This window comes from Pan paniscus, chromosome 8, assembly GCF_029289425.2.
Source record: "Pan paniscus chromosome 8, NHGRI_mPanPan1-v2.0_pri, whole genome shotgun sequence".
Lineage (NCBI taxonomy): Eukaryota > Metazoa > Chordata > Mammalia > Primates > Hominidae > Pan > Pan paniscus.
This window is the reverse complement of record NC_073257.2, coordinates 18,579,090-18,597,798: the sequence shown is the minus strand read 5'-3', so window position 1 is coordinate 18,597,798 and position 18,709 is coordinate 18,579,090. Positions and strand designations below refer to the sequence as shown.

The window sequence follows — 18,709 nt, the reverse complement described above, 5'->3', positions numbered from 1 at the left end:
CTCTAGGCTTAATCATTGTGTTGAATTCAGCTGCTGAGGACTGAGAGGTGATTTGGATGATTGACTTCATAAATAAAATTGGGAGTTAGACTTTCCCGCTGTGGACTTGCCACTGAGTTGGGGGAGAGGGGGGTTTCTTTCTCTAATAAAGTTCCACATCCACAGACAGAAGGAAAAGTCCCTGAACTAATCACTTCCTTTGGAAGAAGCTTTGGTAAAGAATTAACATTTGGGAGGTTGTCAAGAAAAACCTATTTGTTCTAAAAATATTTAAAAATTATTAAAATTTCAACCAATACAGAAAAACACAAAGATTAATATAACCAACATGTGCCCACCATCAGGATTCAGTAAATGTTTATAGTTTACCTTGGTTGTTTCATGTCCTTTTTGTTTATTTTAAATACATGCTCTTGTTGTGCGTGATGGCTGATGCCTGTAATCCCAGCACCTTGGGAGGCTGAGGCAGGTAGATCACCTGAGGTCAGGAGTTCAAGACTAGCCTGGCCAACATGGTGAAACCCCATTTCTACTAAAAATACAAAAATTAGCCTGACGTGATGCAGGCGCCTGTAATCCCAGCTTCTTGGGGGGCTGAGGCAGGAGAATCACTTAAACCTTGGAGGCAGAGGTTGCAGTGAGCCCAGATCTTGCCATTGCACTGCAGCCTGGGTGACAGAGCAAGACTCCATCTCAAAAAACAAAACAAACACAAACAAAAACAAATAAATACATGCTGTAGATACAGTGGAGCTCCCTCTCTGTCCAACCCAATCTCATTCTTCCCCTCCAGTAATTGCTCTCTTGAATCTGGGCTGTATCTCATGATGCAATATACACTACTGGTTTGTTTTTTATTTTATACATAAATGCATAATATACTGTTTCTATTTGCAACTTTGCTTTTTTCACTCAGCAGTGTTTCTGAGATTCATTTTTGACGTTTATTCTTTTTAACGACTGTACATTATTACATTGTATAATAATACAGAGTTCTTGATAATGCCAAGTTTATTAATCTAACCTTCTTTTGATGGACAATTAGATTATATCTGATTTTTCCCTATTACAAGCAATGCTCTAATAAACAGCCTTGAATGTGTGCACATATGCAAGAATTTCTCTAGGAATATACCTAGAAGTGAGATCACTGATCCTAGAACATGGACAGCTTCAATTTTACTGCTATATTTAAAATGTTCTCTTTGAAATCGCTATGCAAATTTATAATCCTCATCAGCAATTTATGAAATTTCCTGAATTCCTCACATATTCCTCATCATCACTTACCATTGGGAAATTTTAACATTTTTTGCCAATCTGATAATATAAAATAAAATCTCATTACTATCTTAAGTTTCATTGATACCTGGTGATATTGAGCATGCTTCCACATGTTTTTTTGGTCATCTCTGTGGCCTCCTTGTTCATATCCTTTGTCCCTGTTTTTATTGGGTTATTGGCCTTTAACTTATTGATTTGTAAGTCTTCCTTATGTTTTACGGATACTGAGTCTTTGGATAAGTATAGATTCTTGGATCTTCTAAGTAGACGTTATTACTTATAAATGACAATTTTATTTTTTCTTATCCACTTCTTATTCCTCTGATTTCTTTTGCTTGTTCCATTGCATTAGCTGGGGTGTTCAATACAGTATAGAATAAAAGCAGGAATTGTATATGTTTCCACCATTAAATAGAAGGCTTTTAAGGTATCACGTACATGTATTTTCTGTAAGATTTCAGTGTCTACTGTCTATTGGTTAAATAAGTTTCTTTTTATTTCTACTACCTTAAAAGTTTTTTTTCTTTTAATCGATAATGGATATTCTTTTCATCATCATTAGACGCTCTTCTTCATCTATTAAAATGATCGTGTAGGTTTTCTTCCTTTATACCATAAAAGTATTTAAGTACATTGAGAGATTTTCTAACGTTAAACCATTCACTATTGCTGGGATAAATTCTGACTGATCAGAATTTTTTTTTTTTTTTTTTTTTTTTTTTGCTTAATACATTGCTCGAATCAGGTGCAAATGTGTTAACATTCTCCGGTTTGACTGTAGAATTAATTTCTTTTTGTAATTCTTCACCTTATCAACCATATGTATTGTTGAGTGTATACATGTTCAAGATTATCATAACTTCCAGAATAATTTTTATTTGTGAAAATGCCTTTTTGATCTAGTTTCTCTTATGTTATTGTAGCTATGGAGCTTTCTTATATCTGGCTACCTTGTCAACAATATGTATTGTTGAGTGTTTACAGGGTCAAGATTATTATAACTTCCACAGTGATATTTATCTGTGAAAATACTTTTTTGGTCTAGTTTCTCCTGTTATTAAAGCTATTGAGCTTTCTTTTGGTTGCTAAATATCTGCATATAATGTGTTTTCCAGCCCTTTAGTTCAACCTTCACATGTCACTGTATTTTAAAGACGTCTCTTGAAATAACAAAAATAGACCTTGTGCAGGACTTTGGGGGAAATTTTTCCACCTCAATCAGAATACCTCTGTCTTTTACAAGCAAGCTTAATTGATTTATATTTATTGTACTACATTTGGACTTATTTATGCTATTTTACTTTGAACTTTTATTAACCATTATTTTTCTTTTACTGTTGTATTTATCCTTTCTTGTCTTCTGTTAAATTGATTGAGTTTCCTTTATTTTCTCTTTTCCTTCTACTGGTTTGTGTATTATATGTTTTAATTCTACTTTTAGAATTAAGTCACCATTGGCCGGGCGCAGTGGCTCCCCCCTGTAATCCCAGCATTTTGGGAGGCCGAGGCGGGTGGATCACGAGGTCAGGAGATTGAGACCATCCTGGCTAACACAGTGAAACCCCGTCTCTACTAAAAATACAAAAAAATTAGCTGGGCGTGGTCGTGGGCGCCTGCAGTCCCAGCTACTCGGGAGACTGAGGCAGAATGGCCTGAACCCGAGAGGCGGAGCTTGCAGTGAGCCAAGATTGCACCACTGCACTCCAGCCTGGGCGACAAAGCGAGACTCTGTCTCAAAAAAAAAAAAAAAGAATTAACTCACCCTTTAAGTTCTCAAAGTACTCGTGATGTTAAAAGTCCACAGTTAATTAACATCTCTCCCAGTTCCAGGATCTTCTGTTCAGAACTTAGCACATTTCTGGCAACTAAGGATTTACAACTGTTAAAAAATATCATTTCCCATTATATTTTTGGATTGGTTGTTGCTGATATATAAAAAATGTTGAATTTTATAAATGAATTTTCTATCTGGCCACCTTATCAAACTCTTAATAGTTCTAATACTTTAACTTAAAGTATTAGGTTTTCTAAGTACTTAATTAAATTCCTCACATAGAATGATTATTTTTATCTTCTCTTTTTCCAACAATTGTATGCCTTATCTATGTTACCAGTTTTATCAGATCACTAATAACAAGGGTTCTTTTAAAGTCAATTGGAGTGAGAAAAACCCAAAGACACCATTAAGTCCTTGAGTGTCTTTGGGGAAGAAAAGGTAGGTTTAGGAAAAGAGAGACAAAAGGCAAAGTGAACAACTAAGACAATACCATGTATCGCAAATTTAGGTGTGATTTAATGATGGCTAAGAAAAAATTGTAAATTATATATAAAAGTGTATTCGTATATAAGGTAGTTTAAATAAATAACAGGTAATGAGGGCAGGCAACAACCACCAAAAATGACTGGAAATATTCAAATTCAACCATGGTGATTTGGTTGGCAGCAATCGGAGAATTGACTATGCTTCAGTAGATTGAAATCCGTTATAATCTATTAATGTGAATACAGGTGACAGGAAACAACCGAATACAGCATTCTCATAAATAGTTCTTAGAATATGAATTCAAAAGAAACTCTATTTCCTCGTTGTGACACAATCAAGCTTTAAGCAATGAACGCTTTAATTATTGTTTTTCAGCTTAGAAAGTAACTATATATTTTATCATTTGGTTCTAAAAACAACACCGCTCAAGAGGTCATCGTAGCAATAATCAAAATTTGTGGCGCATTTTACAGATTTCAATGTCACTTATGTTATTTCAACTGATCCTCATATTTCCATCCTTCATACTCTCACGATTCATGCTTCAGCAAAACATTCTACCTGTAGTCTCTTGTATCTTCCATATGATGATGCTGTTTTACACTTTTACACATTCTCTGCCAGAATGGCCTGACGTGCCTAACCTGCCAGTTGAACTCCCACCCACCTTTCAGGCACCTTATAGTTAAGAGCAGCTTTCATTCTGTTGCCTGGCTCATGGGCAGGGGCAGGATTCCCAGCAAGGGGTACTATGTCAAGAGGCCTAAAAGGACATATCAGCATGGTAAAAGGAAATGGCTTGGGGTGTATGAGAAGCTCCTATGGTCACATGATTGGGAGGAATTCTTTTCATTTCGTGTTACAGACGGAGCATCTGAAATGAGAAGGGACCACAGTGAGCCAGTGAATGAAAGAGGAGGAAGATTCTGACACCCAGAGCTTTACCTTCAACATTTCCTTCTGTTTATTCCTTATCTAGACTTCCATTTTCCTACCCCATAGATACCCACTCTTTGCCCCTAACTTGCCTTCAACTCCTCTACTGCCTTGTAAATGTCCCATGTGTGCTTGAAAAAAGAGTGGGCTCTGCTATTGTTGGAATCAAATTTGTTAATTGTGGTTATCACATTTGATTGTTCTTACTGATTTTCTGTCTGTTCTATCCATCATAAAGGAAGACACTGTTAAAATTTCTCATTATGATAGTAGATTTCTAAATTTATCCTTGTTTTGTCAATATTTGCTTTGTGTATTTTGAAGTTATGTTATCGGGTGCATAGAAGTATGTAAGTGTTATGTTTTCCTGGTTCTTGTTTTGTATATTTTGAAGTAATGTTTTTGAGTGCATACACATATAGCATTTTTATGTTTTCCTGGTGAATTGAACTTTTAGCAATACGTACTGACTTCTGTATTTCTATTAATGCTTCTGCCTTGAAGTCTGATGTTAATATAACTCCTTGGATTCAATTGTCCATTCTTTTAGTTTCAAACTTTTGGAGCATTTATGCTTTAAGCATGTCTCTTATAAACATCATATAACTGCATATTTTTAAAAATATATGCAGTCAAACATTCTGTAACTGCAGGGTTAATCTATTCACATTGATAATTATTACTGATATAGTTTGATGAATTTCCACTGTCTTATTTTGTTCTTTACTTTTTACCTTCTCTTTCTATGCGTTTCCCCCTTCCTTTGATTTAAGTAAGTTTTTATCCTATTTTATTTTGTTCCAATAGCTTATAAGTTATTCACTTTACTCTGTCATTTTAGATGTAATTTTTAACATTTTAACATGAATCCAGACTTTACAAAGCCCAGATTTAACCAATATCATAGCCTTCCTCTCAAATAATAAATAACCTTAGAACAAATTGCCTCCACAAACCTTTTCTACACAATTCCCTCCTCTTCCTCCTTGCTTCTTTGTGCGCATTTATGTTTGCTATTTGAAAGAATTTCCTGAAAGTAAAAGTGAGATTTTTTAGAAGGCTGACATGAGGGCAGCAATAGTAGACGTTCACGTGACTCCTGTCCCACCACCTTGAGCTGTGTGGTTTAGGCAACTTACTTAATCTCTCTGAACCTCAATCTCTTGCTTTCTAAAGTGGGGATGACAGTATCTACCTTCCAGAGCCATAGTGAGCATTGAAGGTAATATATGCAAAGAAGCAGCACATAGGCAGGGCTCAGACATCCTAGTTATTATTATATAGATAACCCTAAATGGAGGGCCTGGGCCCTCTGACTTCTTCAAAGATAATAATCTGAACTAAACCACAACATCACACAAACACCTCCCAGCACCCAGATAGTTTAGACATAGCTCCACCTCTTTGTAAGAGATAACCTTCAACAGATAGGTGAAAAGCACGCTCCTTCCTGAAGATTATGATTCTGGGTGTTGGAAAAGCACTGAACTAGGAGTCAGGGAACCTGGTGATCTGTTGTAATCCAAGGCTTGCCACAAACTTGTGGAATGACCACAGGCCCAGTGTTCTTATCTATAAAATGTAGAGGTTGGCCTAAATGATCTTTGAGCTCTCTTCTAGTTCTCATATTCTATGATACCATTAAAAGGGATGTTCTACATCCCTTTTGCACCCAAACCACTTACTTTCTATACGGCCTAAACTTCTGGTTTGGGTTTCCCAAGGAAGCGAGAGACAACCTTCAATAATAGGCATATCTTTGGAGTTCTTATTAAACAGTAAACCTCACCTCACTATCAAAGATAGCCTCTGGCTTCAACGTCCTCTTTCCAGTCTCCCACAGGGATTTTCTCTGGGAGTCAATGAGCTTAAGGTGAAATTTGGCTAGGGGTCTGGGAGGAATTCTTTTCATTTCATATTACAGACAGAACATTTGAAATGAGAAGGGGCCACAGGGAGGCAGTGAGCGGAACAAGAGGAAGATTCGGGTCTCTGACACCCAGAATCTATCTGATTCTGACACAGAAGATGAACCAGGTTAGAGCAAGAACCAGATCCCTCTCTACCCAGTGGCCCAAGCTCTTGATGCGTACCTGTCTCCCTTGTAAAGCTCAGTGAAATCATCACCTAGACATTTCCTGTGCTCCGTGCGTTATTCTAATCTTCACTGGGTCCAAGTAGAGCTTAAAGTTCTGATATATGGACAGGAAAGAGAAGAGGGATGAAGCCTTTATCCAGGGCTGGCTGGGTTAAGAGTAAAACAACTTCACCTTGATTCACCCAAGGGGCGAAGAATCTTATCTCAGACTCGGTCCACATCCTTTATCAGCTCCCTTTTCCCTTTATCTTTCATGTTGCTCACATGGGCTCCAGGGGCCAGATGAGTTTTCTCTTACTTTGAACATCAGAGAAAAAAAATAACGACAAAAAGTTACTCAACCGACAAACGTTTCTCACCCACACACCTTTCCTCCAGTCAATGACGTTTCCACTGCACCCTGTTAGACGCTGAGTGAGGAAGCGTCTGGGCACAAACCGCTGTGGATGCAGATTGAGTAGCGCTCACTGTGCACTGGAGGGATGGGGGTCCTGTCCTCACCAAGGGGGCAGATGGAGAGGGGGCAGAGAGAGCAGCCGGGGCTTCACTCACTGGAAACTCTCATACTCTAAGTGCGGCCTGGGGCTCTGCAGCCCCAGCATCATGTAGGAGCTTGTTAGAAATAGCCTCAATGTCCACACCTGCCCTGACAAATCCCAATCTGCAAGATCCCGGGGGCTCTGCACACACGCTGCTGCGAACAACCTCGGCATCCGTCCTGCCAGCTCTAGAGCAGCCAACCGGGATATCCTTCTTCTTCAGCAGTGGTGTCCGCTCTCTAAAATGACTGTCCCCCACATCTCTTTCCAGGGTTGGTATTTCTGGTTAACTCAAGGGACACAAAAATCGCTCAGGGAAAAATTAATTTTCATTCTACTCCAATTCTAATAATGAAGTGGTAAAAATTAAAGGGGCAGCTTTCAGATTATGGGAGTGCAGCTGCGGGTATGTGGCAAAATCGAAGAAAGAGGGCTCATAATTCCACGTCAGGGAAGAGCCGCTGGCCTGCCCAGGCTGCTGTTTATCTTTACTGTGAATGGGGCCTCTTTTTTGTTTGTTTGTTTTGTTTTGTTTTCACTTAACCTCAGTGGCAAGAAAAATGGGGCCTCTTGCCAGGAGGAGCAGAGAGTGACGCGGAAGGCAAAGACCACCTCATTTCACCAAGTTCCTCGTCTTTTATTTGAAATCCAAGACATAGAAGCTGCACATTTGTCCTTCTGGGAAGAGTGACGAGTGACTGAGAGTGGAGTCGAACACTCGAAAGGAGAGAGCAGGTGCCTGGGAGTCAGAAAAGCTGGCTTGAATTCCTAAATCTGTCGCCGTTTGTCCTGGGTGAGGTCATTCTGGTCATCTGTGGCAGGAGGACTACAAATGCCTGGCTTTTCCCTTTCTAGCGGGCACACAAAGAGACAGGGAAGTTGAATCTTTAGCAATCCATTGAAGGGGAAACCCCACAATGCAAAGAGAAGCATTGTTGAGGGCCCTTCATCTGCACCCTCTGTTCTCCCAGACCTGTTCCATGATGCATTCCAGAGGAGGTGGCTCTCCGTCACTGTCACTTGCGATTGCCAAGGCGTCAGCCAGACAAGGCAAAAGCTCCCAAGGGGTGTTACCCTTCAGCTGCATACAGAACTCCTAGAGGCAACAAATCCACAAGGAAAGATACACCCATGATCGTGTATTTCAGCCACAATGATGGAGGTGAGGTGGAAAAGGACGAGGAACAAGTGGGATTCTGCCCGTGTCTGTCTAATGAGCATCCACAGCAAACTCCAACGGAAGATATGAAACACGCTCAACACTAGAAGAACTCGGTTTGACTCTGTCTCGTTGTGGGTCCCAGGCCAAAGCCCTCGGCATTTTCAGGATGAATGATCACTGCTGGCTGTCTCTTTTTCCCTCTGCCCACATAAAAGGCACAAAAACTAAAGAGGAAGGCCACATCACTGCAGAGCCCGTGGTTCAGGATTCTCCTCCTGGGAGCCCCGATTTCTTTTCTTTTCTCACCTTAACAGTGTCCAGAGTACTTTTATTGCCAGAATAGAGATACAGCCTGCTCAGAGTCTCATGTGCAGCCCACCACTCAGGAACAAAGGGAGAGACAGATACTAAGCATGTGTGCAACAGAGAAAATCCAGCCCACGAAACCGAGTGCAAGAGCAGCTCCGTCCTGCCTGAATGTGGCTTTGGGAAGCCCACCTAGAACATGGCCTGCCGCCAGTCACCCACTCAGAGCCTACTGCCATGAAGGCAGGCCCTCACTCTCCATCCCTGCCCACACAGGGAGACCCAGGGCAAACAGAAAGTCCCCTAGCGGGGGCCCAAGGAACCCCTGGCTCTCTCAGGGTCCCATTCAAGTTTCTGGGCTAGTCCTGCAGACTAAATACCACTCAGTTGCCTGGTGGGAGTAGGTGCTGGGCAGGGTGGACAGGAGCCCCACTGCTTCTCAGCCCTGTGCCAACCCCTTTGTGTGAGACCCTAGTGCAGGGTGGGGAGCCCCAATTTCTAAGCCTTGAGTGTTTACCACCCTACACCCCCACCTCCAACTCCCGAATTGATCATCTCAAATTTTCCCACAGTCCATAGGCACCAGACACTTCAAATACTCTCAGAAAAGAAGGTGATATCTACATCCAGAATCGTGCCAATACTTTAAAATTACAGGGAGAAAAATATTCCCCTTCCCCTCTTCTAAGGAAAATTCTAGTCTGCCTCCCAAGCTCCCAGGTCCCTTGTGGTGTGAGCTGGGGGAGTGCGTAGAGCTAGGAATTGGAAAATATTCCGGGAGAGAATGATTTATGTTGAGAAGACCCATTGGGAGAAGCAGGAAGTGGGTCTGGAAAGACAGGAGGAAGTGTAAAGGCAGAGAAAAGCCCTTGTTAGCTGAATTTTGAGAAGTAATTTTTGGCATTGTTAGTGAGTAAAACTAGAGAATGAGGACAGTTGTATGCTGTCTTAAAAAATAAAAGAATGATAATATAGGGAAAGATGATTTCAACATTTTGGAGTCATATAAGTGGAATCCTCCTTGTTATTACTGCGCAAGACTTTTAGACAAATTATTTTTTATTCTTTTTTTGGATGTTGTTCTGTTGCTGCTTTTATAACACTACACTGAGAAGGGCTAAAAAAAAAATCCCAAATTTATTCCTATTAGATTGAAAAAGAGCAACCCTCCAGCGTACCTTTCCACACACTCTTCTACCTCCTGCTGCCTTCAGGTGATGTTTGGCACTTCCCGGCAAGGCCTTTCAGGGAAAAGGATTATAGCCAAGCTCTTTAGTGGTTACTGAGCTACAGACCTGGAGGTGTCATGTTCCTAAATTCCAGGAAAGATTCTTTATGAAAGGAAAGTCTGTGAGAATAAGAAGTTCTGGAACTTCCCCTTGTCCCCGCGTGACCTCTTCAGACACTCGGGCTAATTTATGATGACTCTGAAAATGCCCGTGACCTCATCTAGAAAAACGCACTCTCATGGAATTCAAGAGTTTCTAACGGCACAAAATAGCTTCCAAGACAATTTGTTTCCTTCTTTTCAAATTGATGTGTTTAGAAATGTTCTTGGCTTGTGATTGACATCTCAGATTCCAAAAACATCTGAGGTCAATCCTGGTTATTTGTGCTAATGAATAATTACAAAAGAGTTGCTAAGTATGCTTCTCGTTGATTTTGTTGAGCTAAAATTACTTATAAAGAAATGCACAGATCTGAGGCATACAATTTGATGAGTTTTGACAAATGTGTACAGCTGCAAAAACGTTTTCATCACTTCTGCCTTCTGGTCAATACCCACCTACCACAAGAAACCACTGTCTGCTTTCTATCTCTGGATATAACTTTTGTCTTTTTGTGAACTTCATATAAATGAAAGCAAAGTGTATGCACTATTTCGTGTTTAGCTTATTTTGTTCAACATAACATTTTTGAGATTTATCAATATTGCCTGTATCAATAGTTCATTATTTTTTATTTTTGAGTGGTTTCTATAGTATGACTATATCATAAGCTACTTGTCTGTTCTCCCAATGATGGATATTTGAATTATTGAGTTAGTTATTATTAATAAAGTTACTATGTCCTAGAATGGAAGGGGCTTAATAAAAGAAAGAAGTTACTATAAATATTTTATAAAAGTCTTTCTGTAGACACATCCCTTCATTCCTCTTAGATAAATACCTAGAAGTAGAATTGCTGAATTGTAGGGCAGGTATATATTTAACTTCCATAAAAATACTTTCTTTTTTTGTTTTTTTTTGTTGTTGTTGTTTGTTTGTTTCTTTGTTTGTTTTTGAGACAGAGTCTCACTCTGTTGCCCAGGCTGGAGGGCAGTGGCGTGATCTCAGCTCACTGCAACCTCTGCCTCCTTAGTAGAGAAAAGGTTTCACCATGTTGACCGGGCTGGTCTCGAACTCCTGATTTAAAATGATCCACCTGTCTCAGCCTCCTAAAGTGCTGAGCTTACAGGCATGAGCCACCATGCCTGGCCAAATACTTTCAAATAGTGTTCCAAAGTAATTGCATTACTTACACTGCCACCAGTAATGTAAGAGAGTTCTGGTAGTTCTACTTCCTCTCCAGATTTGATGTAAAATCAGTCTTTTATCCATTTCCTCCATTTCCCCAATGGGCTATCTCATCATTGTTTTCGACTTGCATTTTATTGATATCTGATGTTAAACACACTTTCAAGTGTTTATTGATAGTCATGTATCTTCTCTGGGGAAGTGACTGTTCAAGTCTTTGCCCATTTATTGGGCTGTTTGCCTTTTACTATTGCTTTGTTTTTCTTTATATATTCTGGACACAAGTATTTGTGACAAATATATATATATTGCAAATATTTTCTCTCAGTCTATCATTTACTTTTTCATTTTTTTCTTTTTTTTTTTTGAGATGGAGTCTCGCTCTGTCGCCCAGGCTGGAGTGCAGTGACGCAATCTGGGCTCACTGCAAGCTCCACCTCCCAAGTTCACGCCATTCTCCTGCCTCAGCCTCCCCAGCAGCTGGGACTACAGGCGCACGCTGCCACGCCCGGTTAATTTTTTTGTATTTTTAGTAGAGACAGGGTTTCACCGTGTTAGCCAGGATGGTCTCGATCTCCTGACCTTGTGATCTGCCCGCCCTGGCCTCCCAAAGTGCTGGGATTACAGGCGTGAGCCACCGCACCCTGCCTACTTTTTCATTTTCTTAATGTCTCTGGATGAGTAGACATTCTCAATTTTTTTCTTTTATAGTCAGTGCTTTTGCATCCTCTACGAGCAATCTTTGCCTATCTCCAACTTGCAAAGTCATTTGCCTTAATTTTCTTCTGAAATCTTTGTAGTTTTGCCTTTTATGGTTACATCTATAAGATATAGACCTAGTACATAGATCTTTATCTTTATATATATAATAAAATTAATTCTTGCATAAGATGTGAGTTTTTTCTCATACATTTATCCATTTGCTCCAGAAGCATTTGTCAAAAAGATTTTTCCTTTCTCATTGAATTTCCTTGGCACATTTATTTGTTTAAAAAAAAATCAGTTGAACAAACATGAGTTGAGTCAATTTCAGGACTTTCTGCTCTGTTTCATTACTGTTTGTCCTTATGCTAATACTATGCTGCCTTGATTTCCATAGTTTTATAGAAAGCCTGAATATCAGATGTCATGAATCCTCCAAATGTGTACATCTTTACGATTGTCTTAGATATCCTAGGTCTTTTGTGTTTCTAAGGAGCTTTTAGAAATAACTTCTGAATTTCTACTAAAAAATTGTTTTGGATTTTTAAACTGTAGTTGCCTTGAATTAATTGATCAATTTAAGGTGAATAGATTTTTTAAATGAATGTTCCAATCTATAAAGATAGTATATTTTTCCATTTGCTTAATTCTTTTAAAATATGTCTCAGCAATATTTCAGAGTTTTCAGTTTAGTGGTATTACAAGTTTTTGGTAGGCTTATTTACAAACATTTTATGTTTTTTGATGTAATTGTAAATACAATTGTTTTTAAATTTTTAATTTTCTAATTGGTTGTGTCAGTAAATAGAACTAACTACAAGTGATATATATATATACATATATATACATATATATATACTGAAATTGCTAACTTGCTAAATTCTAGTAGTCATTTTTCAGATCCCTCAGTAATTTTATGTAAACAATCATGTTATCTGAGAACAATGTTCCTTATCTTGAAATCTACTTCCTGATATTAATATAACCATACCAGCTTCCTTATGCTTATCTTTGTAGATTATATCTTTTTCTATCCTGTTTTCTCAACCCATCATTTTTATTGTATTTAAAGTGTGTTCTCTTGAAGACAGCATATAGTTGGGCCCTGCTGTTTAATCCAGTCTGAAAGTTTCTATCTCTTAAAGTATGGATTTTTGTCCATTTATATTTAATGTAATTACTGATAGGGTTGGCTTCAAGTCTACCTTCTTGCTATCTGTTTCTTAGCTGTTCCCTTTCTATTTTTATTACTCTATTCTTCCTTTTCTCTCTTCAGTTTGGCTAACCAAACAAATTTAATATTCTTTTTAGCTACACTCTTTGTGGTATTATTTGGTGGTTTCTCTAGGCTATTCAGCATGAATCCTTAACTTATCACTATCTACTTACTTAATATTGTACCATTTTCTATATGATATAAAAACTTAAAACAGTACAATTCCATTCTCCCTAACTTTTATACTAGAACTGCTGTATATTTTACATTTACATGTTCAACAGAACCCACCATACCATATTATTATTTTTGTTTTAAACAGTTGTCTTTCAAAGATGTTAAAAACAAAAAGTGGTCTTTTCACTTATCTAAATATTTACATGTTATTACTTCATGTCCATTTATGTTTCTAGCTAGTGTAATTTCTCTTTTGCTTGAAAATTTTTCTTTAGTGTAATGCAGATGTGCCATAATAAATTCTCTAAGCTTTCTTTTATCTGAGAATATACTAAATTTACCCTCATTTTTGGAGGATATTGTCTCTAGGTAGATTTCAAGGTTGATGGGTTTTCTTCTTTTAAAACTTTGAATATGTTGTGCCATTATTTTCTGCTTCCATTGTTTCTGTTGAGAAGTCAGTTGTTATTCATCATTGTTCCCCTGTAGGTACGTGTCCTTTCCCTCTGGCCGCTTTTAAGATTTTCTCATTATCTTTGGTTTTCAGCAGTTTAGCTATGATGTATATAGATGTGCTTTTCTTTATACATATCTTGCTTGGTGCAGTGAACATCTGGATCTGTAAATCAGTATCTGTCATCAAATTTCAAAAATTTTTGGCCATTATTTCTTCATATATTTTTTCTGCTCCATTCTTTCTCTTCTCTATCTTTGGGAATTCAATTAAATGTAGGTTAGGCTATTTAATATTGTCTTACAGCATGCCAAAGGTCCATTCTTTTTCAAATTTCTTGTGTTCATCAGTTTGGATAATTTCTATTGATTTGCCTTCAAGCCCCGGCTAGGCTCATTTCAGATATTGTAACTTTTAGTTTTAATTTTTTATTTTTAAAAATATTGGCTGGGCATGGTGGCTCACACCTGTAATCCCAGCACTTTGGGAGGCCAAGGCAGGTGGATCATCTGAGGTCAGGAATTCGAGACCAGCCTGGTCAACATGGTGAAACCCCATCTCTACTAAAAAGACAAAAATTAGCCATGTATGATGGCATGTGCCCGTAATCCAAGCTATTTGGGAGGCTGAGGCAGGAGAATCACTTGAATCTGGGAGGCAGAGGTTTCAGTGAGCCAAGATTGCGCCACTGCACTCCAGCCTGGGCAACACAGCAAGACTCCATCTCAAAAAAAAAATTACTAGTTTTCATTTATCTACTGAGATATCCTGTTGTTTCACTCATTATAACCATTTTTTCTTTAAATTAGCAGTTGGCAATTTTTTTCTGAAAGGGCCAGAGAGTAAATATTTTAGGCTACCTGGCGATGTTACTCCACTGCAACTACTCAACTCTGCCATTATAGCAGAAAAGCAGCCATAGACAAAATGTAAATAAATGGGTGTGTCTTTCTTCCAATAAAACTTTATTTATAAAAATAAACCACTGAACACAGTACCTCACTCCTGTAATCCTAGCACTTTGGGAGGCCGAGGCAGGTGGATCACCTGAGGTCAGGAGTTCGAGACCAGCCTGGCCAACGTGGTGAAACCTCATCTCTACTAAAAACACAAAAAGTAGCCAGACGTGTTGGCGCACGCCTATAATCCCAGCTACTTGGGAGGCTGAGGCAGGAGAATCGCTTGAACCCGGGGGGCAGAGGTTGCAGTGAGTCAAGATTGCATCATTGCACTCCAGCCTGGGCAACAAGAGCAAAACTCTGTCTCAAAAATAAATAAATAAATAAATAAATAAATAAATAAATAAATGGCAGCAAATCTGCAGGTCGTAGTTTACTGACCTCTGCTTTAAGTCATTGAGCATAATTATAACTGTTTTAAACTTCTTTTGTGCTAATTCCAAAATCTGGGTCATTTTAGGGGTCTTTTTTTTTTTTTTTTTGAGACAGACTCTCACTCACTCTGCAACCCAGGCTGGGGTGCTTGGCTCACTGCAACCTCCACCTCCCAGGCTCAAGCAATTCTCCTGCCTCAGCCTCCCAAGTACCTGGGACTACAGACATGCGCTGCCACACTTGGCTGATTTTTTGTATTTTTAGTATAGATGGGATGTCACCATGCTGGCCAGGCTGGTCTCGAACTCCTGACCTCAGATGATCCGCCTGCCTTGTCGCCCCAAAGTGCTGGGATTACAGGCATGAGCCACCACACCCAATTTTACAGGTCTGTTTCTATTGAGCACTTTTTTGAGTAGGTCAAGTAGGTCACATTTTCCTGTTTCTTCACATGTCTAGATTTTCTTTTAATTTGCTGGATATTATGAGCTATGCATTATAAAAGGTCTAGATTATCTTATGGTCCTTTAAAAGGTAATGCGTTTTGCTCTGCCAGGCAGTTAAATGACTAGCGCATCCTCTTGTCTGTTAGGCTTGGTTTTAATCTTTGTAAGGGCAGGTCTATTTTGGTTTTGAAATTCATCCTAGGGATGTCTCTTTCTCTAGAGCAGGATTGGAAAACTACAACCCACAGCTCAGACACCTGTTTTTATAAATAAAACTTAGCATAACTCTTCTTCTCTCAGCCCTCACAATGGACAATCAGGGCTAAGTCTCACTGAGTTCTGCCCTGTTCAGGTTCAGACCAGCTCTTGGCTAAGAACCTGAGGTGGACCCCTATACATAATTTTGGGGCGACCTTCATGCAGTGCCCTCTCCAGTGCCCCACCCCACAAATCCCAGTCATGTCACGTCAATGAAACCACTCTGCTTGGATTCCACCTGGGTGCTGCCGGGAAGGAAAGCACCCCAGGAAGGAAGCCAGGGCAACCGTGGGCGCCTCTCATGTGTTTCCCTCCTCCAAAATCATGTAGCCCTGAGCTGCCTGTTGTTCAGCACCTGAAAGCACTTGCTGTATACATTTGGGCTGGTTTTACAGCTGTTTCAGCAGAAACGTAAGTTTTGGTCCCAGTTACTCTGTGATGGCTGGAAGCAGAAGTCTTCACTGGTTTTTCTGATTATTATCCATGTCTTGCTTTAGTAACAGATTTATCTTCTGATACTTAAAATATTGGTTGGTGTTGATCCATAATAAGTGCCAACAAATGGTACCAGTGATATGAGAAGTACAGAGAGACAAACTTTTGCAGGAGTTAAAGGTTAAGGTAAACTTCAGTCCAGTCTCTATCTGAATTACCATTCTCTTCTTCTGGACAGTGAGAAAAAGGAAAGGAACAGAACTACCATCTATTCCATACCTGTTATTTTCCAGGCTTTCTTCAAGTTACCTTAGTATATTATTTGCTATAATCATTAAATCAATAAAATAATAATTATTACAGCACGAAGCTGAGCCTTAGAGAAGTAAAATAATAAAACTATGTAGCTTGTAAGCTGCTGGAGCTAGAAGTTAGAAACCCATCTTTCTCCTTCCCACCATGCTGCTGCTCTTGCCTTATCATGAGATTACCAGCATTTATTGAGCACTTATGTTGCCTGTTCCACTGTAATTTCTGGCCCATGGAGCCCATTTAAATTGCTTTTGCTTAGTCCCTTGTTGGTTAGAGATGGGCCAAGCTGTCTGATTTCTCCCTATCTTCGTTTTTGTTTTTTTTTGTTTTTTTTTTTTTTGAGACAGAGTCTTGCTGGGTCTCCCAGGCTGGAGTGCAGTGGTGTGCTCTCGGCCCACTGCAACCTCTGCCTCCTGGGTTCAAGCGATTCTCCTGCCTCAGCCTCCCAAGTAACTGGGACCACAGGCACATGCCACCACGCCCGGCTAATTTTTTTGTATTTTTAGTAGAGACTGTGGTTTTCACCATGCTGGCCAGGCTGGTTTTGAACTGCTGACCTCATGTGATCTACCCGCCTTGGCGTCCCAAAGTGCTGGAATTACAGGCATGAGCCATTGCACCCAGCCTCCCTACCTTCAGTTCTTAGGGGAGACAGGAGAGTCCTGAGCCATTGGATGGGGATGGTCTTCCGGAGGACAAGATGCTGGGCAGAGTCTAAGGGCACAGAGAAGCTTCACTCAACCTGAATGACCAATACACAACCGGCCAACCCACAGCCATAAGTACAGCCAGCAGCCCTGATCAGCCTCCGTGTGGGCTTCCATTGACGGAGAGGCCACAGACTCCTGCTTTCCTGCCTCTTCCTGTCCCTGTCATCTCCCCGTCCACTTCCTTTATCCAGCATGTGATATTTCCCCCCAAAATCTAATCTCTTAGAGCAGAGAACTTGTTGCAAAGTAGGCAATGGGATTATTTTTCTAATTAGACCTGTGCCACTTTTCCTTTTAATAGTTTGATGTTTGACCACTGCTTCTGGTGCCTTTAGTGAGATACCAGAGTCCATTTTTCAGGCTGAGGGAGGGTAAGGTCTTCATAATATAAGAAGGTATTTGGTGAACTCAGAGGTGGGCAGGTGGGTGAGAAATACACATTTCCTATTTGCCAGACATTGAGTGAAGCACTTTCTGTATATTTCTCAAAAAAATGGCGCACAGTCATTAATTATAGAAAGTCTAACAACTCGTATATCCTTAAAAGTATTTTGCACAGACACATTTTGCCCCTCAATTAAATGTACGTAACTTTGCTTCTTTCTTTCTTCACATTCCTTGACCCTCCTCTCTCCATACTTGCTTGACATGAGGCATATTCGGAATAAAACCTTGTTAATTTCTACTCATCTAGTTTGAAATACATTGTGCTTTGGAGAGGAGCTTGGTTGTAGTTAATTTTTGAGCCAGCTCTGATACAAAGCTTTCTAAAGAACAATGGTAGCAGCCTTAGTTGCTTTCTCACAAAAAGTAGGGCATACCATCTTTTAAATAAAGTGAAGAAATATGTGATTAAGTCATTATAGGATTAAATATGTGAGTACTTGCCTGGGGCCTCTTGAGTTCCTAATAGGTTTCTTTTGCTTTGCAGAGCTCTGTGACGATGACCCGCCAGAGATCACACACGCCACATTCAAAGCCATGGCCTACAAGGAAGGAACCATGTTGAACTGTGAATGCAAGAGAGGTTTCCGCAGAATAAAAAGCGGGTCACTCTATATGCTCTGTACAGGAAACTCTAGCCACTCGTCCTGGGACAACCAATGTCAATGCACAAGCTCTGGTAAGTGTCCCTTCTGTGACTACCAAGAACAAAAGAACTGCAGCAAAGAGTGAGACAGAGCCCAGCTTTTGTTCACTCAGCCCTATAGACACAAATGGGCCAGTCCAGTCTACAGGATAACTAATTTTAGTGGTTCCTGAAAAGTCATTCACTAAACACAATTTTTTTTTTTTTTTTTTTTTTTGGAGACAGACTCTCACTCTGTTGCCTAGGCTGGAGTGCAATGGCACGCGATCTCGGCTCACTGCAACTTCCGCCTCCTGGCTTCAAGTGATTCTCCTGCCTCAGCCTCCTGAGTAGCTGGGATTACAGGCACCCTCCACCATGCCTGGCTAATTTTTGCATTTTTAGTAGAGATGGGGTTTCACCATGTTGGCCAGGTTGGTCTCAAACTCCTGACCTTGAGTAATCCGCCCATCTCAGCCACCCAAAATGCTG

General features: G+C 39.8%; 1 protein-coding gene across 1 annotated transcript in view; it reads left to right on the top strand.

Moving 5' to 3' along the window:
* IL2RA (interleukin 2 receptor subunit alpha) overlaps positions 1-18,709 on the top strand; it is a 54,116-nt gene that overhangs the window by 20,278 nt on the left and 15,129 nt on the right. Inside the window, exon 2 of the mRNA XM_034929902.3 lies at positions 18,080-18,271. Within this exon, the coding sequence (XP_034785793.1) occupies positions 18,080-18,271 (192 nt within the window). The remainder of the gene's footprint in view (positions 1-18,079; positions 18,272-18,709) is intronic.